The 25,037-nt window shown below is 38.0% G+C and overlaps 2 protein-coding genes across 5 annotated transcripts in view; one reads left to right on the top strand and one right to left on the bottom strand.

Annotated features, from left to right (window-relative positions):
- The window catches only part of LOC122740389 (ATP-dependent RNA helicase DDX19B), a 39,435-nt gene extending 16,886 nt beyond the window's left edge, over positions 1-22,549 (top strand). For 3 of the 4 annotated variants that reach the window (XM_043982515.1, XM_043982514.1, XM_043982516.1), the window contains exons 4-12: positions 465-600; positions 955-1,047; positions 3,306-3,408; positions 4,418-4,532; positions 12,420-12,597; positions 15,415-15,652; positions 16,073-16,235; positions 17,044-17,235; positions 17,605-22,549. In XM_043982515.1, the coding sequence (XP_043838450.1) occupies positions 465-600; positions 955-1,047; positions 3,306-3,408; positions 4,418-4,532; positions 12,420-12,597; positions 15,415-15,652; positions 16,073-16,235; positions 17,044-17,235; positions 17,605-17,666 (1,280 nt within the window). In that variant the 3' untranslated portion in view covers positions 17,667-22,549. Of the gene's footprint in view, positions 1-464; positions 605-954; positions 1,048-3,305; positions 3,409-4,417; positions 4,533-12,419; positions 12,598-15,414; positions 15,653-16,072; positions 16,236-17,043; positions 17,236-17,604 lie in introns of all 4 variants that reach the window. The other variant, XM_043982517.1, reaches the window with a different exon arrangement.
- LOC122740391 (cyclin-dependent kinases regulatory subunit 2-like) lies at positions 7,285-7,526 on the bottom strand. Its single transcript, XM_043982518.1, is given in 2 exon segments — positions 7,285-7,485; positions 7,488-7,526. Coding segments are annotated over 2 exon segments (240 nt in total).
- Positions 22,550-25,037: the final 2,488 nt, after the last annotated feature.

Genomic DNA, 25,037 nt, shown 5'->3' on the forward strand with positions numbered 1-25,037 from the left:
GAGGAAGAGAAGTTGGAACACAAATTTTTTTTTAAATTGATGTTAAAATCTGTTTTTACATATATTTTGAAAAATAAAATTCTATTCAATTAAAAAGTTTTTTAAGAATTAAAAAAAGTGATGTTAACTGGAATGTAGGATTAAATAAATATCACAGAAAAAATTGGCCTGTGTGACAAAGAGTAAATAGACAAGACATCATTGCATCATATGAATTTTACTTGTTCTTTGTAAGTTTTGGTAGTTTGGGGTTTGTGGGGAAGATAAAAGGAAAGAGTAGATCATATGGGTAGAGATGGTGGAAAGGGTAGAAGAGGAAAGGTATTGATAAAGGAAGAGCCTAAGGGAGAAATCTGAACAAGTGTTGTGGCTATTATAATATTTAACCTCAAATGAACTGAATTTATTTTAGTTTTCATGAATTGCTTTTCATCATTATTATAAAGCTGTTTTCTTCTCCATAGAGGATAGAGCTGCCCAGTCACTATTAAATAAACTGATAAGAAACAATCTTGTTGATAACACAAATCAAGTGGAAGTCCTACAACGGGATCCAAATTCTCCCCTTTATTCAGTGAAGTCTTTTGAAGAGCTTCGACTGTGAGTATGTTATCTTTCTAATTATTCTTAATCTGTCATGGCCATAACTCTACCCTCTACCACAAACACAGGTGCTTCATTTGAAATTTAGCATTCTGTATAATCTAGTGAAGATTTTAAATGCTATATAACTAGATGTGTATAAACTCTCATCACAGCAAAATGTTTTCCTAGTCTCTTGGAAATTATGATAGATTATTGTTAACGTGTGTACTTTTTTTAAAAAGTAAATTTTTTAATTAACTCTAGGTCCTTTAGACGATGATGTATATTCTTATTTGCTGAGCATAAGTGCATAAGTGTGACTTTTAGTATTGAACGTTACAAGTAAAATATATATCGTCATTCTTACAGGAAACCTCAGCTTCTACAAGGAGTCTATGTGATGGGTTTCAACCGACCATCTAAAATACAAGAAAATGCATTACCTATGATGCTTGCTGAACCGTATGTATTCGATTGCAGTTAGCCCTTTTATAACTAATTTCCTTTTTTAACTCTTTTCATTAGTGTTAATTTTTCCAGAGAATTGAAAAGGTTCTTTTAGGAAGTGTGGTTTTATACAGCATGATTTAGAATGAGTATAGTTCTGTACAGTATCTGATATTATTAATGGGCATTTTAAATGTCAAAACTTCATATGCACAATCTTTTTTTTGAATGCCCTTCTTTAGAAATAGGTGTTCTGGTACTATTTTAACTTGGAATATTCAACTTCTCTCATGCAAAACAGACTTTTTTTTTTTTTTTTGCGGGGCAAGAGGGTTATGTGACTTGCCCAGGGTAACACAGGTAGTAAGTGTCAAGTGTCTGAGGTCAGATTTGAACTCAGGTCCTCCTGAATCCAGGGCCAGTGCTTTATCCATTGCGCCACCTAGCTGCCCCCAAAACAGAATTTTGTAAGACAAACTTGCTGTAGAAAACTTTTCCCTGTTTCCTACTTCCCTTCTAATCTTGGCTGCATTGGTTTTGTTTGTACAAATCCTTTTTAATTTCACGTACTCAAAATTATCCATTTTACTTCCAATGATCCTCTCTACCTCTTATTTGGTCATGTAGTCCTATAGATCTGACAGGTAAATTTTTCTACGATCCCTTAATTTGCTAATGCTATCACCCTTTATGTCTAAATCGTGTACTTTTTTAAAACCTTATTTTAGCATATGATATGAAATGTTGGTCTATCCCTAGTTTCTGCCAGACTGCTTTCAAGTTTTCCCAGAAATTTTTGTTATATAGTAAGCTGGGATCTTTGGGTTTATCAAACACTAGGTTTCTATGGTTGTTCACTTCTATATATTGGGTACCTAATCTATTCCACTTATCAATCATGATATTTCTTCACCAGGAGCAGGTCGTTTACTGATTACGTCTTTGCAATATAGCTTGAGGTCTGGTACTTCGAGGTCACCTTTCTTCACTTTTCCCTCATTGATTCCCTTCAACTTTTGTTCCCCCAGATGAATAATTTTTTCTTGCTCTACAAAGTAATTCTTTGGTAGTTTGATTGGCATGGCACTGAATGAATAAATTAATCTAGGTAATATTGTCCTATTTGTATTGGCTTGGCTTAATCATGAGCAATCAGTATTTCTCTGTTTCAAGTCCATTTGTATTTGCATGAAAAATATTTTGTAATTGTGTTCCTGTAGTCTCTACATTTGTTTCGGCAGGTAGACTTTCCAAGTATTTTATACTATCTGTGGTTATTTTAAATGGAATTTCTCTTCCTACTGGTTTTGTTGGTAATATATAAAGATGTTAATGATTTCTGTGGGGTCATTTTATATTCTGCAACTTCGCTAAAGTTGTTGATTGTTTGATCTAGTTTTTTAGTTGATGTTTTAGGGTTTTCTGAGCATACCATCATATCATTTGCAAAGAGTGATAGTTTTGTTTCCTTATTGCTTGTTCTTATTTCTTCCATTTTTTTTCTTGTATTTCTATAGCTAGCATTTCTAGTACAATATTGAATAATAATGATCATAATAGACATCCCTTTTTTTACTTCTTATCTTATTGGAAAAGGTTCTAGTTTATACCTGTTACAGATAATACTTGCTCTTGGTTTTAGATAGACATTAATCATTTTAAGAAAAGCTCCATTTATTCGTATGCTTTTTAGTGTTTTTTAATAGGAATGGGTATTGTCTTTTTTCAAAAGCTTTTTCTATATCCTTTGATATAATAATGATTTCGATATGGTTAATTGTACATATAATTTTCCCAATATTGAACCAGCCTTGTGTACCTGGTATAAATCCAGCCTGCACATAGTATATGATCTTAGTGATATATTGCTATAAATCTCCTCTTCAGTATTTTATTTACAAATTTCACATGACACAACTCACATGCTTCAGTATTTTATTTACAAATTTCACATGACATGACTCACATGGAATGTTTTTTTCATGGCTTCATGTGTATAATTAATATATTGCTTGCCTTCTCAATAGGTGAGAGAGGGGCTAGAGGAAAGGAGAATTTGGAACTCAAATGAGTTAATTTTTTAAAAGTTTACATCAATATTCATTAGGGAAATTGGCCTGTATTTTTCTTTCTCTGTTTTTTTTTTTCACTATTTGGTTTAGGTATCAAAACCATATTTGTGTTATAGAAAGAATTTGGTAGGACTCATTTTTTACCTATCTTTTCCCTAATAATTAAAAAAAAAAACTAATTCCTGCCCTGTCTTGACCTAGCCCACAGAACCTGATCGCTCAGTCTCAGTCTGGTACTGGTAAAACAGCTGCATTTGTCCTGGCTATGCTCAGCCAAGTGGAACCTTTGAATAGATACCCCCAGGTAAGGGTATAGTGGGTAAGAGTCCCTTAATAATGAGCATGAATTTGGAAAAGTTTTGCTGTATGATGGATAAAGGACTGGTTCCTCAGTCCTTTGACAGCTGCACCAAGGCTCCTTAAGAAGTGGGGCAGGGGCAGCTAGGTGGCACAGTGGATAGAGCACTGGCCCTGGAGTCAGGAGTACCTGAGTTAAAATCCAGCCTCAGACACAACACTTACTAGCTGTATGACCCTGGGCAAGTCACTTAACCCCAATTGCCTCACTTTAAAAAGAAGAAGAAGAAGAAGAAGTGGGACATATTTTACCAATACATTTTGAAGATCTTCCTGGTCAGTTGCTAAGCTGTTATCCAAAGCCACATTCCCTTCTCTACCGCTAACCCTTAGGGTAAACACTAACTTCCCTAAGTCTTTGTTTTGTTTTGTTTTTTTCGGGGCAGTGAGGGTTAAGTGACTTGCCCAGGGTCACACAGCTAGTGTCAAGTGTCTGAGGCCGGATGTGAACTGAGGTCCTCCCAAATCCAGGGCCAGTGCTTTATGTACTGCGCCACGTAGCTGCCCTTTCCCTAAGTCTTTGAAGCAATGCAAAGTAATTCTTCTCTGGAGTTAAGGTAGAGAATTAAGGAAATGAACCTTTAAAATGATATGTCAGACTCAGCTCAGGTAAGAGTTTCATAGTTCTTTGACCCCTACCTTAATAAATAGATGCTAAAATAGTAGGAATGAGGAATTCTGTGAATTAGGGCTCCCATGAAGAAGTACTTTAGGGCTTCTAGTAGCTAGAAGAAATGTAAATGGTCTGTGTATTGTAATTTACAGTCTGAGAAAAATGCCATTTGGACTTGATTGATAGGATCACTGGGAAAGATTAAAATCATCAAGTAACCTTATTCCACTAAAACACAATGTCTAAATGTTTCCTTGAGAGATGTATCCTAGAGTTCTCTGTTGCTAAATGACTTTGTTAAATTATAGGGAACTTGTCTTATTTTGTATTATTTTCTTTTCAGTGTTTGTGCCTCTCACCAACATATGAACTGGCACTTCAGACAGGAAAGGTGATTGAACAGATGGGCAAATTTTATCCAGAACTTAAACTCGCTTATGCTGTTCGAGGCAACAAATGTGAGTATACGAGAAGGATGATACAATATTTAAGCTTTAAAAAAAAAAAAACCCTTCTATTGGAATAGGTATAATGTTAGACTTCTTAAATGGCTTGGTTAGTTTTGCTAAACAGGGTTTAAAGGGATGGCTTATCTGTGAGGAGGAAGGACAAGGGAAGTGGAGATAATAAAAAATTTATTTAATCAAAGAACTGTAAGAAAAGTGGAGAGATTTTTCTTTTACGCGATAATTAAAACTCAAAAATTATTTATTCATTCATTCATTTATTTTAGTTTTTCTCAATTACATGTAAAGATATTTTTTGAGTTCCTGTTTTTTCTCCCATCCTCCCTTCCCTCTCTCCTCCCAAGGCCAGTAAGCAATTTGATATAGGTTATATATTACAATCATGTTAAACATATTTCCACATTAATCAAAACAAAAGGAAAAAAACACAAGAAAGAATAAACAAGAACAATAACAAAAACCAACAACAAAAGTGAAAATAGTATGCTTCAGTCTGCATTTAGACTCCATGGTTCTTTTTCTGAATGTGGACAGCATTTCCCACCTTAAGTCTTTTGGTATTGTCGTGGATCATTCTATTGCTGAGAAGAGTTAAGTGTGTCTCAGTTGATCATCACAAAATGTTGATACTGTGTATAATGTTCTCTTGGTTCGGCTCATTTCACTCAGCATCAAGTCACGTAAGTCTTTCCAGATTTTTCTGAAATCCATTTGCTTATCATTTCTTATAGCATAATAATGTTCTATTACATTCATGTACCGCAACTTGTTCAGCCATTCCCTGATTGATGGGCATCCCCTGAATTTCCAATTCTTTTCCACCACAAAGAGCCGCTAGAAATTTTGTACCTATGGGTTCTTTTCCCTTTGTGAGATCCAGGGCAGCTCCACTCTAAGGAGAAGTCATGTCAGTCAATGCTATCAGCCAATTAGCTTGGAGCTGTGTGTGTAAGGACCATACCTGGGCAGGCCCACAGGGAAAACTTCCACTGGAATGCACAGAGGATGAGCCTTTTTCCTTTGAGATCTGGCTGGTGGCGGCACAGGCAGGCAGAGTAGACAGATCTTTCTTTTTCTACATGTTCTCTTTACTAACCCCTATTATACTTTAATAAATGCTTAATGCCCCAAAGACTGGTGCGATGAGTTTCTAATTTAAGGTTACCACACATTAGATTTTTAGACATCACAGACTTTTTTAAACATCACAACTTTTTTATGATCTCTCTGGGATGTAGTCCTGGTAGTGGTATTGCTGGGTCAAAGGGTATGCACAGTTTTAAAGCCTTTTGGGTGTGGTTCCAAATTGGTCTCCAGAAGGTTGGATTGGTTCACAACTCCACCAACAGTGCATTAGTGTTCCAATTTTCCCACATCTTCTCCAACATTGATCATTTTCCTTTTTTGTCGTATTAGCCAATCTGATAGGTGTGAGGTGGTACCTCAGAGTAGTTTTATTTTGCATCTCTCTAATCAGTAGTGATTGAGAACATTTTTTTCATATGGCTGTAGAAAGTTTTAATTTCATCATCTGAAAACTGCCTGTTCCACATCCTTTGACCATTTCTCAATTGGGGAATGACTTGTATATAGTTAAAACTGGAACCATTAAAACCCAATTAAGATATCAGTGATGCCTTAAGTAATACCTTAAGCTGGTAGTAATGAAAAATTTTAGTTAACTTGAACTTGAGGAGAAAAAATAAAATAAACTTGCTCCAAGGTACTATATCAGTATCAAATTTTGAACTTTTCTAAAAAGGATAATCATTAAAACTATTTGGTACTGGTTCTAACAGAGAGAGATTTCATTGGTAGAACTGAAGAGGTAACACAGCATACAGATGGAAACGAAAATAAGTCCCCAATGCCCAGTTATTGGGGAAACTGCTATTCTAGCAGAAATTAGGTCGAGACCAATGTACCAAGGTCATTTCCAAGTGTATACATGACTTAGATATAAAAAGTCCTGTTATAAACAAATTAGAAGAACAAAGAAGAAATTATTTCTCAGATTTATGGATGGAAGAGAGGACATACTCAAACAAGGAATGGGGGGAGGATCACATGAGAGAAAATGGACAGTTTTGATGATATAAAATTAGAACATTTTTGTACAAACAAATCTAATGTAATAAAAATGATAAGGGCAATTCGGGAAAAATATTTGCAAGAAGTTTCTCTGAGGGTCGGCTAGGTGGCACAGTGGATAAAGCACCAGCCCTGGATTCAGGAGTACCTGAGTTCAAATTTGGCCTCAGACACTTGACACTTACTAGCTGTGTGACCCTGAGCAAGTCACTTAACCCCCATTGCCCTGCAAAAAAAAAGAAAAGAAGAAGTTTCTCTGATAAAGGTCTCATTTCCAAAATAAAGAAGGAACAAATTCAAATTTGTAACACTTACATGATATTCTCCTGTAGATAAATGGTCAAAGGATATAAATAGGTAGTTTTTTTTTTACAAGCAGCAAATGAACTTTATTAAACAAATGTAATTTAAAGAGAAGTCAAATAGGCACTTACATTAAAGAGAAAATTGGCTAGAAAACAATTGTATTTTAAACACTGTAAAGCAGCCTACTTGGAGTGGCATTTAACTGAGCTCTGTTGCTGTAAAGAATACAACTCATGCACAGGTATGGAGGAATGATTTGTACGTTTTTTTCAAGTATTCACTGAATACTAACATATACACATATACGTGGTTTGAAAAAAATTAAGTGGAAAAACCCAGATAAACTTCATTTTTGTTGTTCTTTTGGAAGAGGTCTTCTAAAGAGCAGAATATGTGGTTCTGGTTCATGAATCATGTAATGAACCCATTCAAGACTCTGCTGGACACCCAGTCTCCTCCACTCCTCTTCAGACATCAGATGGGTTTTTGGTACTTGTTTGGAAAGTTCTCTGGGTAACATAACATGCCGGTACTCATAGTGCTCATCTCAAAGTATTTGTCTGAGTAGTAGATCTGCTTGTGGGCCATGCCGACGGCAGCAAAGAGTCCCAAAGAGCTACGCCAGTGACTCCCACCAAGGAAGATACTGGGGAGGTAGCAGTAGCAGCAGCAACAACAGAAACTACAAGTAACTGCTAGGAGCTCCCTTCCCCCAGGGGTCTTGATTTGAATCCAGTCGGTAGTTTTCAAAGGAAGAAATTGAAGCTATCAACAATCACACAAGAAGATTTCCTAAATTACAAAATTAAAGCAAGTTTGAGGATCTACCTCACATCTATCAGAGTAGAAAAAATGACACCAGAGGAAAATGATAAATGCTGGAGGGGCTGCAGTGGGAAAATAGGGAACCTAGTATCCTGATAGTGGAGCTGTGAATTGGTCCTGCCATTCTGGAAAGCAAGTTGGAGCTCTGCCCAGAAAGTTATCAAATTGAGCATACGCTTTGACCCAGCTATACTAGTACTAGGCCTATAGCTCCAAAGAAAAAAAAAAAAGAGGAAAAACCTCTATATGTACAATCTTGGTAACCTGAAATTGGAAACTAAGGGAGCGTCATCCTATTTGAGAATGGTTAAACACATTGGTATATGAATATAATGGAATATGGACTATTTCAGAGAATATTGAGAACTTTATGAACAAAAGTTAGCAAAAGGAGAACAGTTTATAGAGAAACACAACATTGAACAATTCTAGAACTCTGACACAATAGTTAACTACAGGTCTGTAAAGAGAGGTGATGAACTCAAAATGCAGAAAGAGGCATACATTTTCAGATATGACAAATGTAGTAATTTGTTTTGCTAAACATTGTAGATATGTGTTGAGAGATAATTTTTAAAGTATTTTATTATTTTCCAGTTAAATGTAAGGATAGTTTTTAGCATTTGTTTTTATAGGATTTTTAGTTCCAAATTTTTCTCCCACCCTCCCTTCCCTCCCCCCTCCCCAAGATGGAAAGCAATCTGATATAGGTTATATATGTACATTCACATTAAACATATTTCTGCATTAGTCATATTATGAAAGGAGATTAGAGCACAAGGGAAAAACCTGAGAGATTTTTCTTTTTTTAATTGCTCTGTTGGGATGGGAGGACTGATGAGAGGAATAGATTAATTTGAAAAATACTTGTTTGAATTTAAAAAAAAAAAAGACTCAAGATACTTTGGAAATATTTGGACCAAACCCTGGCTTCAAGTTGAAAAGGAGGGGAAAAAAAATGTTGGAAAGGAAGAAAGTAACAGCAACTAATTTATACTTGATCTGATGATCTGAGATTTTGCTTAAATGTAGTCAGATCCTTAATAATATTTTGTTGTTGTTGAGTCATTTCAATTGTGTCTGACTGTGACCCCATTTGGGGTTTTCTTGGAAAAGATACTGGAGTAGTTTGCCATTTCAGTCTCTAGCTCATTTTACAGATGAGGAAACTGAGGCAAAATAGTTAAGAGACTTGCCCAGGTCATATAGCTAGTAGGTGTCTGAGGGCAGATTTGAATTCAGGAAGATGAATCTTCCTGACTTCAGGACCAGCACTCAATCCACTGCACTACCTTATTAATATATTTTTTCCACCTTATTAACATTAAAAATTTTATTTTCTCATTTGGGTAAATTGTGGGCAAAATATTCTGAGGCCAGAAAAAGTAGTTTTATCAAGTTATTATAGGATTGAAAAAAGTCACTCAAGAAATGCTGCTTACTAGGGGGCAGCTAGGTGGTGCAGTGGATAGAGCACTGGCCCTGGATTCAGGAGGACCTGAGTTCAAATCCGGCCTCAGACACTTGACACTTAACTAGCTGTGTGACCCTGGACAAGTCACTTACTTCTCATTGCCCCACAAAAAATTTTCTTTTAAAAAAATAAAATGTTAGCTATAGCAATAAGAGAAGAAAAATAAATTAAAGGAAGTAGGCAATGAGGAAACAAAACTATCACTCTTTTCAGATGATATGATGTTATACTTAGAAAATCCTAGAGTATCAACTAAAAGACTACTTGAAATTATTAACAACTTTAGCAAAGTTGCAGGATACAAAATCCACATAAATTGCCAGCATTTATATTATCAACAAAGTCTAGCAGTGACAGATAGAAAGTTAAATCTCATTTAAAATAACTGTAGAAAAATATAAAATACTTGGGTGACTACCTGACGAGACAAATACAGGAACTATATGAACACAACTATAAAATACTTCTCACACAAATAAAGTCAGATCTAAAATATTGGAAAAATATTAGTTGCTTATGGGTAGGCCAACTCAATCAAAATGATAATTCTACCTAAATTAATCTGTTTGGTCAGTGCCATACCAGTCAAACTATTAAAAAATATTTTGTAGAACTAGAAAAAATAACATTCTGGAAGAACAAAAACTGATATCAAGGAAATCATTGAAAAAGTATGAAAGAAGGTGGTCTAGCTGTACCAGATCTCAAACTATTATAAAGTGGTAATTTTCAACACAATCAAGTACTGGCTAAGAAATAGAGTGCTGGATATGTGGACTAGAATAGGTGCAAATTACATTATTGTAAATGACCATAGTAATTTTTTTTTTTTTTTTGGTGAGGCAATTGGGTTTGTGACTTGCCCAGGGTCACACAGTAAGTATCAAGTGTCTGAGTTCAAATTTGAACTCTGGTCCTCCTGACTCCAGGGCTGGTGCTCTAACCACTGCGCCACCTAGCTGCCCCTACCATAGTAATTTAATATATGAGAAACCCAAAGATCCAAACTTTTGGAACAAAAACTCATTATTTGACGAAGACTGTTGGGAAAACTGGAAAACAGTAAGGCAGAAACTAAGTATAGACCAACTTCTCATACCATGTACTAAAATAAGGTCAAAATGGGTACTTGATTTGCACATAAAGGGTGCACATAAGCAAAATAAAGGACCATGTAATAGTTTATGTCAGATTTATGGACAGGAGAAGAATTTAGGACCAAAAAAGATTTAGAGAGTGTTACAAAGGGTAAAATAGATAATTTTGATTATATAAAATTTAAAAACTTTTGTATGAACAAAATCAGTGCTACCAAAATTATAAAGAAAGCAGAAAACTGGGAATTTGAAACAAGTATCTCTGATAAAGGCCTCATTTCTCAGCTATATAAAGAACTGAGTCAAATTTATAAAAATGCTCCCCAGTTGATAAATGGTCAAAGGATATGAATAAGCAGGTTACAGAGAAAGAAATCAAAACTATCTATAGTTGTATGAAAAAATGCTCTAAATCACTATTGATTAGAGAAATGCAAATTAAAACAACTCTGAGGTACCACCTCACACCTATCAGAATGGCTAATATGACAAAAAAGGAAAATATTGGATATTGGAGGGGATGTGGAAGAACTGGGACACTAATGCACTGTTGGTGAAGTTTGAAGTGATCCAACCATTCTGGAGAATGGAGAATTTGGAACTATGCTTTAAAGTTCTATAAAACTATGCATGACCTTTGATCCAGCAATATCACTACTAGATCTATATCCCAAAGACATCTAAAAAAAGGAAAAGGACTTGTTTTGTACAAAAAAATTTATAGCAGCTCTTTTTGTGGTGGCTGAGAATTAGAGATGAAAGGGATGCCAATCAATTGGGAAATGGCTAAACAAACTATGGTATATGATTATAATGGAATATTATTGTGCTTTAAGAAATAACAAGCAGTCCTTTGACCCAGCAATACCACGTCTAGATCTCTATCCCAAAGAGATCATAGAAAAGGGGAAAAGGACACAGATGTACAAAAATATTTCTAGCAGCTCTTTGTGGTGGCAAAGAATTGGAAATTGAGGGGATACCCATTATTTGGGGAATGGCTGAACAAGTTGTGGCATATGAATGTAATGGAATATTGTTGTGCTGTAAGAAATGATGAGCAGGCAGATTTCAGAAAAACCTGGAAAGACTTAAGTGGACTGATACTGAGTGAAGTGAGCAGAAACAGGAGAATGTTGTACACAGTAACAGCAACATTGTGATGATCTGCTATGATAGACTTGGCTCTTCTCAGCAATACAGTGATCCAAGACAATTCCATAGAACTCATGAAATGTTCTCCACATGCAGAAAAAGAACTGTGGAATCTGAATGAAGATTGAACCATACTATTTTTACTTTTTATGGGTTTTTTTGTGGTTTTTTTTTTAAGTTTTTTCCCTTTTGTTCTGATTCTACTTTTATAACATGACTAATGTTTAAATTAAAATGTTTAAACTAAATATGTTTATTGTGATTGCACATATATAACCTATATCAGATTGCTTGCCACCTTTGGGGAGGGTGGCAGAAAAATTTGGAACTCAAAATCATAAGGATGAATGGGGAAATCTTTCTTTACATGTTACTGGACAAAAAAAATACTATTAAGACCAAAAAGAAAGAAAAAAAGAAATGACAAGTAGGATGGAAAGACTTACATAAACTGATGCATAGTGAAGTGAGCAGAAGCAGGAGAATGTTGTACACAGAAACAACAATATTATTCAGTGGAGAACTGTGAATGACTTAACTATTCTCAGGAATACAGTGGTTCAAGAAAATCCCAAGGGACTAATGATGAAGTATACTATCCCCCTCCAGAGAAAGAACTGATATTGATTGAATACAGACTGAAGCATGCTATTTTTCACTTTCATTTTTTTCTTTTATTCATGTTGTTTTATAGAAAGTGACTTATATGGAAATACTTTACATAATTGCACATGTATTAACCTATATCTTACTGCTTACCATCTCAAGGAGAGGGGAGGGGAGGGAGGGAATAGAATTTGCACCTCAAGACTTTAAATAAAAACGTTAAATTGTTTAAAAAGAGCTTTTGTCAAGTATATCTGTATAATGTTTTTATTAGTAATTATGTGATGATGGAAACTCATGGAAAATGTATTGCTAATTCAACAGTAGAAAGAGGTCGTAAGATCAGTGAGCAGATAGTAATTGGCACCCCTGGAACAGTTCTGGATTGGTGCTCCAAGCTGAAATTCATTGATCCCAAAAAGATCAAGGTGTTTGTTTTGGATGAAGCTGATGTGATGATCGCTACCCAAGGTCATCAGGATCAGAGCATCCGCATCCAGAGGTAAGATGTACTGCTGGGGATAGGGGGAGGAAATCTTAGAGGAAACTAGCTCACAATATAAGACTATAGATCATTTTTTATGATTGCATTTGGAACTCCAAAGCCCCCTCTTTGCCATCCTTGTGCACAGGTGCTGTTGTTGTTATATACAGTGGTTTAAGTCGCGTTTGACTCTTTGTGACACCTTTTGGTTTTCTTGGCAGAGATGCTGGGTTGGTTTTCCATTTCCTTGTCCAGCTAACTTTATAATTGAGGAAACTGAAGCAAACAGGGTTAAGTGATTTTTTCCATGGTAATACAATTAGTGTCTGAGATCATATTTGAACTCAGGTCTTCCTAACTCCAAGTCCTTTCTATTGCACCATTTAGCTGCTCTTAATATCAGAGAGAGGATGGCAAATCATTAGATTAATTAACCAAAAGTGATAGAGTCTTTGTATATCTTTTTTTTGTTTGTTTTTGTTCTTTGGTGAGACAATTGGGCTTAAGTGACTTGCCCAGGGTCACACAGCTAGTAAGTGTTAAGTGTCTGAGGCTGGATTTGAACTCAGGTACTCCTGAATCCAGGGCCGGTGCTCTATCCACTGCACCACCTAGCTGCCCCTGTATATCATTATAAAGAGATGTAACTTAATTTCTTTGGGATAATTTAATTATGATGCAGTCTTAAACCATGAGGAAAGATACAGTGACTTCTCCATAATACTCTCTCTTTTAGGTGTTCCTTGGGAGAGACAAAAAGGGGAATGCAAAGAATTGGCACATTAATTAAATCATCCTAGGGTCTTTTGAATTAATAACTAAAATGCTTTTATGAAATAGTCTAGCCCATTAGATTAAAAGAAGCAAATCTATTTGTTGTCTAGTATTTCAGTGACTGTTGTCTATAAATATTTGTATTCTGCTCCTAGTATAATTTGTTGAGCCTAGTAAGTTATGTAATAAGTTAAATTGAAGAATATTAGAAAAATCAGGTAGGATGTCCAGTATTCTTTAATATTATATTAGAAATGCTAGCAATAAGAGAAGAAAAATTGAAGGAATTAGAATGGGCAATGAGGTAATAAAACTCTTTTTGTAGATGAGATGATGATATACTTGGAAAATCCTAGAGGTTCAACCAAAAAGTCAGTGGGAACAATAATATTAGCAAAGTAGCAGGACATAGAATAAACCCACATAAATCATTAACATTTCTATATATTATCAATAAAATCCTGCAAGAAGAGATAATAAGAGATACCCAATTTAAAATAACCATAGACAACATAAAATACCTGGGAGTATAGTTGCCAAGACAAACCCAGGAACTATATGAACATAATTATAAAACACTATACAAAAAAAGTTAAATTTAAATAATTGGAAAAATATTAATTGTTCATGGGTGGGCAGAGCGAATATAATTTAAAATGACAATTCTACCTAAACCATTCTACTTATTCAGTGTTGTCCCAATCAAATTCCCCCCAAAATATTTATTGAGCTAGAAAAAAAAATAACAAAATTCATTTGGAAGGACAAAAGGTCAAGAATACCAAAGGAATTAAGGAAAGATGTAAAGGAGAGACTTAGCAGTACCAGATCTTAAACTGTATTTTCTAATACAGTTTAATAATTATCAAAACTTATTTGCTACTAGCTAAGAAGTAGTAAGGTGGATCAGTGCAACAGTAGACATACAATAGACAGTAGTATATGATTATAGTAACGTATTTGAGAAATGTAAAGATTAGACTTATGGGATAAGAATTCACTATTTGACAGTCTAGCAGAAAGTGGGTATATAGACCAATATCCTACAGCAGTTAGCAAAATAAGGTAAAAATTAGATACATGACTTAGATATAAAGGGAGATATAAGTAAGTTAGAAGAACATGGAACATATTATCTATTAGATTTATGAATAGGAGAATTTATGTATAAATATGAGATAGCATTGTGAAATGTAAAATTGATCATTTTGATTACATTACATTTTCGGGGGGGGGGGTGTTTGGTGAGGCATTTGGGGTTAAGTGACTTGCCCAGGGTCACACAGCTAGTAAGTGTTAAGTGTCGGAGGCTGAATTTGAACTCAGATCCTCCTGAATCCAGGGCTGGTGCTCTATCTACTGTGCCACGTAGCTGTCCCATATTTTTTTTATGAATAAAATCAACATAAAAGGAATTAGAAAGAATTTCAGGTAGGTCCAGATGGTGTGAAAAAACAAAAGTACTGTTTGCTAGCTTATTAGCTGATAATTCATTTGGTTCTGCCCTGTTAAATAAAGGTTAAGGATTTGGGGTAATTGCTTCTTATTTGTAGGTTGATTTCATTATTTTGTTGACACTGATTTACTTTAAATTTTAAAAAATTAGCAGATTGAATAGGTTAGTCCTCCTACTTCTTGACCAAAGGACGATAGAGTTAGAGCTGGACAGGACCTTAGATCAGCTAGTCCAACACCCTCCCACTATTATTTTACAGTGTTCTATCATAGAGAGTTTACTTTTGTAAGTTTCTTTTAAAGAGCCTTATTTTTTTATTGGTGCTTATAAATAGGATTCAATGTTTTTTAGTCACTTTTCTTTTGATCTGTTCTAGTATAGAGAGGGAGATTAGATCCTCAAGTCCTTCTTGTCCATTTTTGTCTTAAGTCCTGGGAAGAAAGGTGAGACTTGGGGAATCTCTACTCTCTCCCACGTTTTATACTGCTACAACCATAACATATTCGGGAATGTAAAGGACAGACTAACCTGTGAGGGCAGTACATTCTGTTTTCCTTCAATTCAAGGCTTTTCTTAATGCTGAATAACTTGGACTTGCCTTTTAGGATGCTGCCTAAGAATTGTCAGATGCTGCTTTTCTCTGCCACCTTTGAGGATTCTGTGTGGAGGTTTGCACGGAAGGTTGTCCCAGACCCCAACATCATCAAACTGAAACGAGAGGAAGAGACGTTAGACACCATTAAACAGTATTATGTAATGTGCAATAATCGAGATGAGAAGTTTCAAGCCCTTTGTAATCTCTATGGTGCCATCACTATTGCTCAAGCCATGATCTTCTGTCATGTGAGTAGCATCCAACTATAACACTATGTAGGTACAATTCAGCTTGTGTATTGTCAGCTTGGCCATTGCCTATTCAGCTAGAAATTCATTTATTTACTAAGGAGAAAAGAGTTTCTGATTATCAGAGCTAGAAGAGAAATTCTCTGGAGCTCCAGAGAATTTCCTTACATCATTAATGTAAGGAAAAACTGGGAGAACATTAAACCCATGTATGGTTTTTCTTTTTTGCAGTTGCTCTAAAAAACTCCAAAATGTACAATCTTGAAAATTATTTTTAAACACTACAGAGGCGTTTCAGTAATTCTTAGTTGTCTTCAGGAATAGAGCCTTCATTTATTTCAGTGACATGAAGCCATTTTTTGCAGGTGTCTTAATTTTTTTTGCAGGTGTTTCCATTTTAAAACATTCTTTTCACTCCAGACCCGCAAAACAGCTGGTTGGCTGGCAGCTGAACTATCCAAAGAAGGCCACCAGGTGGCGCTCCTGAGTGGCGAGATGATGGTGGAACAGAGAGCTGCTGTGATTGAGCGTTTCCGGGAGGGCAAGGAGAAAGTGTTGGTGACCACCAATGTGTGTGCTCGAGGTGAGGAGAGGCTGCCCCACGGGGATACCTGGGGGCCTAGGAAGGAGAAGGAGGGAGGCTGTGATGCCCTTTCTGGCCTCCATCAGCAGCTCTCTCTGCCTTGGCAGAAATGGTCTCCTGGGCATTGGGTTGCCCTCCATGGCAATGCTGAGCATGTGGTCATTTCCCCAGGCTACCAGGGTGACATCTGTGCCTCCAGGTGGTCTCCATGCTGCTTTGTCTGGGGAATAGTCTGTTCTTTTTTTTTTTTTTTGATGAGGCAATTGGGGTTAAGTGACTTGCCCAGGGTCACACAGCTAGTAAGTGGTAAGTGTCTGAGGCTGGATTTGAACTCAGGTACTCCTGAATCCAGGGCCGGTGCTCTATCCTCTGCGCCATCTAGCTGCCCCAGAATAGTCTGTTCTTTCACGCCCTGGAGTTGTCCTGATCTCAGGCTGTAGGAGAGGAGAACTTGCTCAGCTCCCAGAGCCAGGTTCATGTTGGCTACTCATTTGCTTCAGTGGCTCCAGGATGTGGCTGTGGCAGATTGATGGCATCAGGCAGTTTGAAGTGGAACTGCCTCTCATCTAGACCCTCCTCTAGCTGGGTTTGGGAGGACTCTTGGACTCCTTCAAAGCAGAGAATCATTTTGGGTGGGTCTGATCCTTTGAGCAGTGTCCATTCAGGTCATCCTGTTTTTTACCCCTAGGGCCCCTATCCTGTTGTGTGGGTAGCAGCTGCTGGTGCTAGACTCTGATAGATTTGGCTGTTGGTGTCAGTGTGTTTTTGTCTGCTTTCCCCATCTCCCCTCCATCTTCCTGCCCTGTAGGTATTGATGTGGAACAGGTGTCTGTGGTTATCAACTTTGACCTGCCAGTGGACAAGGATGGGAATCCAGACAATGAGACCTACCTCCATCGGATTGGGCGCACGGGGCGCTTTGGCAAGCGAGGCCTGGCCGTGAACATGGTGGACAGCAAGCACAGCATGAACGTTCTCAATAGGATCCAAGAACATTTCAGTGAGTGTCCCAGAGCATCTGCCCTCTGTGGCCCATTGGCTGTTAAGTGGGGTAGCCCAGGGCTCTTAGTAAGGGCCTGGGTCCCTCATCTGCCATCTCCCTCCTTGTTAGGGAAATAGGCATGGGAGAGAAGAGCAGGATCCACTCTGTTGTCCCTGGGCCTAAACTCTCACACAGGAATGTCCAGGGTGCCAGGTGGTGCTTGATGCCAGGCTCAGTTACCTTAAGGTTTCATCAGTCAAATGTCAGTAGTTTATTTCTTGTTGGCAAAGCAGAGTTTTGTAGATTGTCCTCATGTTTCAGTCATCGCTGAACTAGCCTCTCCAAGGTGGCCCTATTTTGATTCTCTCTGGTTTATTGTCTTTGCAGATAAGAAGATAGAGAGATTGGACACAGATGATTTGGATGAGATTGAGAAAATAGCCAACTGAAACTCCTTGTCTAGAGTTGACTCACACCCTCCGGATGTGTTATCTCCAGCTCCATTTGGACTGTTTTTCAAATTGATACAATTCTTAGCCAGTCACAAAAAAGGACTAAGGCGGGAATACATAGAAATTACCTACCTCATTTCAAATTACGTTTGGACTTAAAGAAAAATTGTGCAAATAATGGGGGGAGGGTAGAAAGAGAAAAAATGTTTACATGAGCTCTTAAGATTAGGCATGAATACAAAGAAATTACCTTTTTGGCAAATTTCTTCCCCATTTAAAGTTAATGTGTACCAATCTTAAATGTAAACTAGGAACTTGTCAAAGCTTTGTTTAGTCTCTGACTCTTGGGCCCTTGTGGTATTGTATAGATGTCTCTTCTTTCCCCTGGGTTAGGCATATCTTAGTGTTTGTACCTGCCTGCATCTACCTGCAAAAGTGGCATTGTGGAAGTGAGCATAGTAGATGCCATTTCTCCATGTGGCTGTTAGGCTGGTGCCCAGTAGACAGTATCTTTCCAGCATCCCCAAAATGCCCAAGATCCTTCAATAACAAATAGAAAGGAGACAAATGGGCTTGTTTCAATGGAATCAGACTCTTATGACTAGACTGGAAAAGACAGAAAGACGTATTTGAAAGGGATTGGAAGAGACCATGGCCAACAGTGGACACATACTGTCACTTTGACCTTGTTGTCCAAATTAATAAGGAAAGGCTTAGAAATTACTCAGGATATAAGATATCCTTTCCAAATGGTGATTCTGACTTGGTGTCTTAGCCAGTTTGTATGACAATGTCTCCAGTCATAACTAGCAGTGGACTAGAGATGGATGCCCTATCAATGACCTGTTTTATCTCCAGGCCTCATTTCAGGCTTAATTATACCTTAGTCATCAATGGTAACCCCCCAAAAAACCACCCTGGGTCTGTCTTGAACTGAATATTTTTATGCTGGCAATAGTAATTTGCTCTTTCTGGCATCTAAAATTGGACTGTGTAGCCTCTTTCCAAAATGACAGAAGGACAGGAGCAGCGTGGAACCCTAACAAAGATAAACCACAGCTATCTGTGCTTCAGTACCACTACTCTTCTGTCCCTCCAGATTGGATATCTTAATCTAGATTTCTCCTTTACAGGATCCTTCAAGAAAAAAAAAAGCCCTAGTCCGTTGAACAGATAGCCCAGACTGGTACCTCTCAAAATAGCATGGCCATCCTAAGCTGCTCACATCAAAAGAAAGTAGGGCACATGGCTATTCAGTGGACACAAGACGTTTCGGTGGTCCTGATTTCCTAAACAGAAGAGATAGGAAAGGGAAGAGGAACCACCACAGCTTTTCCAGAAATGTTGCTGCTGCTTGACCCCACTGTCTCAACCCCAAAGGACGAGTCATTTTTATCATTGAAGTATTGCTCCAGACGCAAGATAGCCTCACTATAAATGGATTCTGAGCTTCTCTAGGTAGGGAGTAGGGGTACAAGGCGGATTATCGTATCTACCATGTCTGCTCATGGCACAGGGTGCATTATAGGTGTCCCCTCTCTTGGCCCATATCGGCTCTTCTTCTGCTGTACTTTGTTGGTGAGAGGCAGGACCAGCAGCATCTCCTGTCTGAGAATGGGCATGTCTTAACATCTGCTCTTTGGAGTCCTAAGCAGTATAGGCTACGCTTGCATAAGAAAGCTGATCCTTCACCTTCAGTCTTTTAGTTGATCTTTCTGAACTTCTTTTCCTTGATGTTTTTGATGAGCTTGTCCCATGTCACCTTTTTACCCAGCCTCATTCTGAAACAGAAGGGGATTTCACGCTAAGTTTTACCTTTTCTCTTCATAGATGAAGATAAATGGATTGAAGGATGGTTTAGTTTAGTTGGGTTGAGATAATTGTCTCATCTGACAGATATCTGGTAAGGGACAGGGAGAGCAGGCTTTCTGCTAGGGTGTAAGTTGGCTGTTATTTTATCTTGCAGATCCAAGAAGACCAAGGGCCAGTGAGTCCCCAAAGGATTCTCTAGCAGGAGGGAAACTGGTCTAGAAGGGGTGGCTGGATCTCTTCTTTTTTCTCCCTTGAATAGTATATGCTGCTCCTTTATTTTCAGTTTCTGTCAAGCTTCCTAAGTAAAAGTGCCCATGGACTAGTGTTGTGCCTCCATGTGGATAGCCTTTCTTAATGAAATCTGCTAGGGCATGTAGGGTATATGTAACATGGGTGCTCGGGAGCACCTGTGGCAGAGAGGAGAGAAGAATAAATATACTAGTCTAGTACTGCTGGAGTACAATCCGTTTCTGGTTCTGACCTGTGCCTTGAGCAGAGTTGCTAATCAGCTCTGGTTAGAACTCAGTCTCTACTGCCTATTGATAGAAAAATGTCTTTGTGGGCCACTTGAGCATCATATATGGCCGCATGGATAAGAAATGCCTAATTGTATGTCTTTTCTCTACTTAGGTTGATAGATTTTAACCAATTATGAAAAACATGTTAACTAAGGTGGTTTTTTTTTCCCCTCTAAATTTATCACTATAGGAAGATAGAGAACAACAAAGTTTTGGTTGCTGGGTTCTGTTTGATTAGCCCTCTGCTGTTGACTATATGTATGTATGTATAATATATATTTATACATACATACATATATACCCACACCTATATACTCATACATATACACACGCATATATACACATACATACATATACACATACATGCATATATACATGGTTTTATACGTTTGTGTATCCGCTGAAGTTTTTATTTTGTACCTTTTACCCTAAGGGTGACCACTGTATCAAAGATTGAATTCACAGAAACCCAAATGACAGGGACATTTTTTGGGGGCCTCACACTCTTGATCTCTGATTACAAAAAGATACAAACAAAGGGGATAGCAGTGTTGCCAAGTCTTCAGGGAAAAGGCAGTAAAAGTAAAAGTCCAGGGAGTGGAGGTGGATGAGGCTTCAGGGTTGTTTTATCACCAGTTATTTATTTGTTTTGATTGACATCAAGTCAATGTTGCATAATGACCCAGGAATTGAGAGAAGATTTTTTAAATTGTGAGATTAGTCAGGGAAAAACTTCATGAAAGCCGTGAATTTTGAGTTTGACCTTGAAAGAGAAGCATGGACTTTGGAGTAACAGGAATTGGGAGGGCATGCTAGGCAGACAGATGCTGAGTGTGTGCAGAGCTAGAGGCAAGAAGGGGGACCAAAGGGAAACTGAATGAATCTTGAGGAGAACAGATTAGATGCATGAGATAGCAAACCTTAAAGAAGGGAAGAGGAACTTGGTAGGTAGTAGGAACTCATAAATCCTAAGGGTAAGTTTAAACAACATGATTGGTCTTCTAGGAAGAGTTATATGGAGAAAATGAGGGTCAGCCCCACAGATTCTGGTCTTATGTGTAGATATGTACCCAATGTCTTTACTTATGCCTTGGCCTGATAAGCTCCCTTGATGCTGGGACCTGTCTGGAGAGAAGTCCTAAGTAGAATAGCTTCAGTTGCAGAGGGTGAGTGCAAGAGAAATTAGGGGAAGCTTTTCAGGTACATTTAGCTCTCAGACCCTGAGCTTAAATTTTAACCTCCTTCACCTTTACTTGGGAGGGAAGAAAAGGCTCTGGCCCAGGGCCTCCCCTTGTAAGCACTCTTGTGTCCCAGCACCCAGTAAGGCCATAAAAACTAAAAGGGAGATTTTCTGCACTCCAAGAGCTTTTTGAACTTCTTAGAACCCCTGTCTAGAGATGAATACTTTGGAGTTGATTATTCTGCAGTGTGATAGACCTCAGCTCTCTACCCAGTTTACTGAACTAGAGAATATCCAGTCCATGGGCACTGTGGCAACAGGAACTGCATGCCAATTGTACCCGTAAACCTGTTTATTACTACTCTCCTAGAAACCAGGAGCAAATGAAAATTCATCATTTTTTATGCAGAGAAACAATTCTGATTAAGTTTCAGGTCCCAAAAGCCAGTTACTGCATTAAATTCCTGGGGAGGATGCTCCTCCCCCCACACCCCCACCCCCAGTCAAGAAAAACAGTGGGGATGGTTTTCTGAGGGAGCACTCAGCCATGGAAACCTATGGAAATAGGCCAATCCTCAATAATGTTTTGGTTGTTAATTTCATTAACCTATAAGCTAAACTGAATCATACTGTAACAGATAAATTAAATGTTTTATTTTTTGAACAACACAGACTTAATGATCTTTCACTTGTCTGGACAACATTCCCTTGTTGTCTTTCCTGAACACCTTGATCCTGGAGGAGATGGTTTCAGACAGAGCTCAGGTAACTGCTGACTCTGCAAAGTAAAAAAAAAACTGATGTAGTTATATGTGAGGCTAACTATATATGTGTGTATATGTAAATACACACACATATATACATATACATACACACACACATACATATATATATTTTTTTATTTTGATTTGGTAAATATATAGCCACTCAGTAAATAATTCCTAAATTGAAGTAACCCAGGCCTTCTCTTTTGGAGTGTGCCAGATTGTTATGATGTTAGATTGGGAGTATTTTGTTCTGGAGTAATCTGTGAGACTGCCTTATCTCCTTAAAATGTCAATTTCATTTATACAGTGAATATCATAATGGCTTCTTATAGAATGGGTTGTATATGAGCAGCAAAGAGATCAGTTAGGTCTCATAGCTGTCGCATGCTTCCTGAGCTACTGCTTGAGAAATTCCTGAAGCGTATTTCCTCTTACTTTTACAACCACTACAAGATGGTTTTATTTCTCACTCTCCAGAAGCTTCACGAGTATGAATGAATAAATAGAATGTAAGCTCCTTAAGAGTAGGAATTGCCTCAGTCTTTGTGTTCTCAGCACAGTGCCTGATACATTGTAGGTGCTTAATAAATGCTGATTGATTTATTGATTGTTGGATTCTTTTCAAGTTGCTTCGAGGGGAAAGGTCCAAGGACTTGACATCATCACCATTATTTTAACTACAACACAGGATACTTCTCTATAGCTATTTGCCTAAAAGGAAAAATGCCATTAATGTTGATAGATTTTTTTCCCCCCTCTTCTAAGACCAATAAAATGCTGCTTCCTGTCTTTCTCTCCGGTCAGATCCTTATGGCCACCCAGAAGAGGCCTTCCCCTCATCTGGTTGGCTCTCCCAGCCTTGACATCAACCCTGTCATCTTCCCCAAAGGTTGGATTCAATGGTAGCTGCAGCTACTATAACTGCCACTGCTAAGGGGGCAGGCCAGGATCTGGTCTCTTCTCACCTTTCCTGTGGGGGATGTAAATGTCGCTGTTGAGGATGAGAATGATGGGGAGGCTAAGTAAAAATGAATCCTGTCTCGGGGTTGGGGGAGGTGCAAAAAGGTGGAGGGCCTGTAGGGTATTCCTCAATAAAGAATTAGACTCTTTAACACAATCCAATTAGAATGAAAGTGGTTTTTTATTTGATTCCAGGGTAGGTTACCAAGAGGGAAGTTGAAGACCACCTCAGGGGGAGGAGAGCTTAGAGACATAATCCTTCTAGAACAGGGAAGGCAAAAGCTGTTATAGAGGATAGATGGGGTGGCCAGTTGAAAATAGAAAGTTCCTTTTTGGAGTGGGTTGGGTGGAGAAAGCTTAGATGCTTGTCATATTTCTGAGAGTCAGGGGGGATTTATTTTTGAAAGGATGGTCCTAACCTTTGTGGTTCTGTCTTCTAGCTCAGGTCACATAGCCACACCTGACTTTGCTGCTATAGAATTTTATCTCCCCATACTTTTTTTTTCCCCCCTCAGGGCAATGAGGGTTAAGTGACTTGCCCAGGGTCACACAGCTAGTAAGTGTCAAGCATCTGAGGCTGGATTTGAACTTGGGTCCTCCTGAATCCGGGGCTGGTTTTTTATCCACTGTGTGACCTAGGTGCCCCTCCCCTTCTTAGGTATGTCTGTCCTGATAGCTAGTTGGTCAATCTAAACTTTAAATAGTTCCTTGATTCCTGGATAATCCATACTGTTATCTGGTCATCTTTGGTTTTGCTTCTCCCTGGAGACATTTCAGGTTTATCCTAAGCCCCACGTCAGATCCAATTTGACCTCAGGCCCTTTTTTCACCCACCCCAAAGTTGATGGCATCATGGAAGAGTAAGAGCTGTGCTCTGTAGGCTCCATTTTGTAAAAAAAAAAAAAATGGAGGAAGGTATGGAGGTCAGAAAATGGATGTTGATACCCCTTGTTGATTGAGAGTCCTGGACTTAGGCTGAAGGATTGATTTAGCTGGATCAACTGTTTCTAAGTCAGCAAGGTGTAGTGGCAGAAAGGATTGGACCTAAGAAGCTGAGGACCTGGTTGTGAATGCTCATGCTACTGCAGGCTGTCTGTGTGACCTTGCACAGTGACTTCCTTCTCCCAGCCCAACTTACCTTCTCCGTTTTCTCCTCTGTAAAATGAAGAGGTTTGGACTGAATGATATAAGGTCCCCAAACCCTACAAACTAGGAACTCGGTGTGAAATTTTCCATATCAAGGAATCAATGAAGTGTAGATCCTGGGACCAGGAGACTTGCTTCATTAAGATGGAGTTTTAGAACATTAGACCATATTCATTCTAATTCATATATTGTGTATCTTTGGAAAGGTTGGGGTAAAAAGTGTGAACCTGAAAATTAATGAAACAATCAATATAAGAGAAATAAGGTCTTTAATTGGGGCAGAGGAGCTATAACATGGATGTATGGCAAAGCAAGATTGCTAGGAATACCCAAAGATGGGGACTGTGAACAGGGTTTATATGGGGTAACAGAACGAGGGGAGCTATGAGACTACCCTTGGGTTAGGTAAGTTTCTCACAAATAGAAACTACTTAAATCTAAATAGAAACTACTTAACTCTAAATGAACCTTTTTGCATAATAATCTGAAGTCCAGGAAGTAAGTCTGGAAATCTTTTGGAGGGGGATAGTTTGGGAGATCCATAAAACAATCAAGAGTCTGTAATTGACAAAAGATTGGTTAGCCCCCAGGTAATTCATTGGCTTGGGACTGGGAACAGATAAGGATCAGTGGTTACCAAAAGGAATATCTAACTAAATCATGGGGTTCCCATTGAGTCAGAGGTATAGAGTTAATACTGCCCAACAACTTGACTGCCAATGGGAAGGGGGCTTTGTTATTGATTGCCCACAGTCCATCTGTTTTAGAGAGAGGAGCTCATCAGTTTGAGGATGACCTCTCTGCTGTAGCTTTGAAGACTGTCTCATTGTTATCATGTGGGGGACCCCTCTCATAGATGCACATGGATGCACCCCCTTAACCTACCTGGTTTAAGTAGCTACATAAGGAGTATCGATTTGAAATTTATAAAATCAATATAACAAAATTAAGGTTTATAATCAGGACAGAGGAGTTATAACTTGTG

This window comes from Dromiciops gliroides, chromosome 2 (assembly GCF_019393635.1).
Source record: "Dromiciops gliroides isolate mDroGli1 chromosome 2, mDroGli1.pri, whole genome shotgun sequence".
NCBI lineage: Eukaryota > Metazoa > Chordata > Mammalia > Microbiotheria > Microbiotheriidae > Dromiciops > Dromiciops gliroides.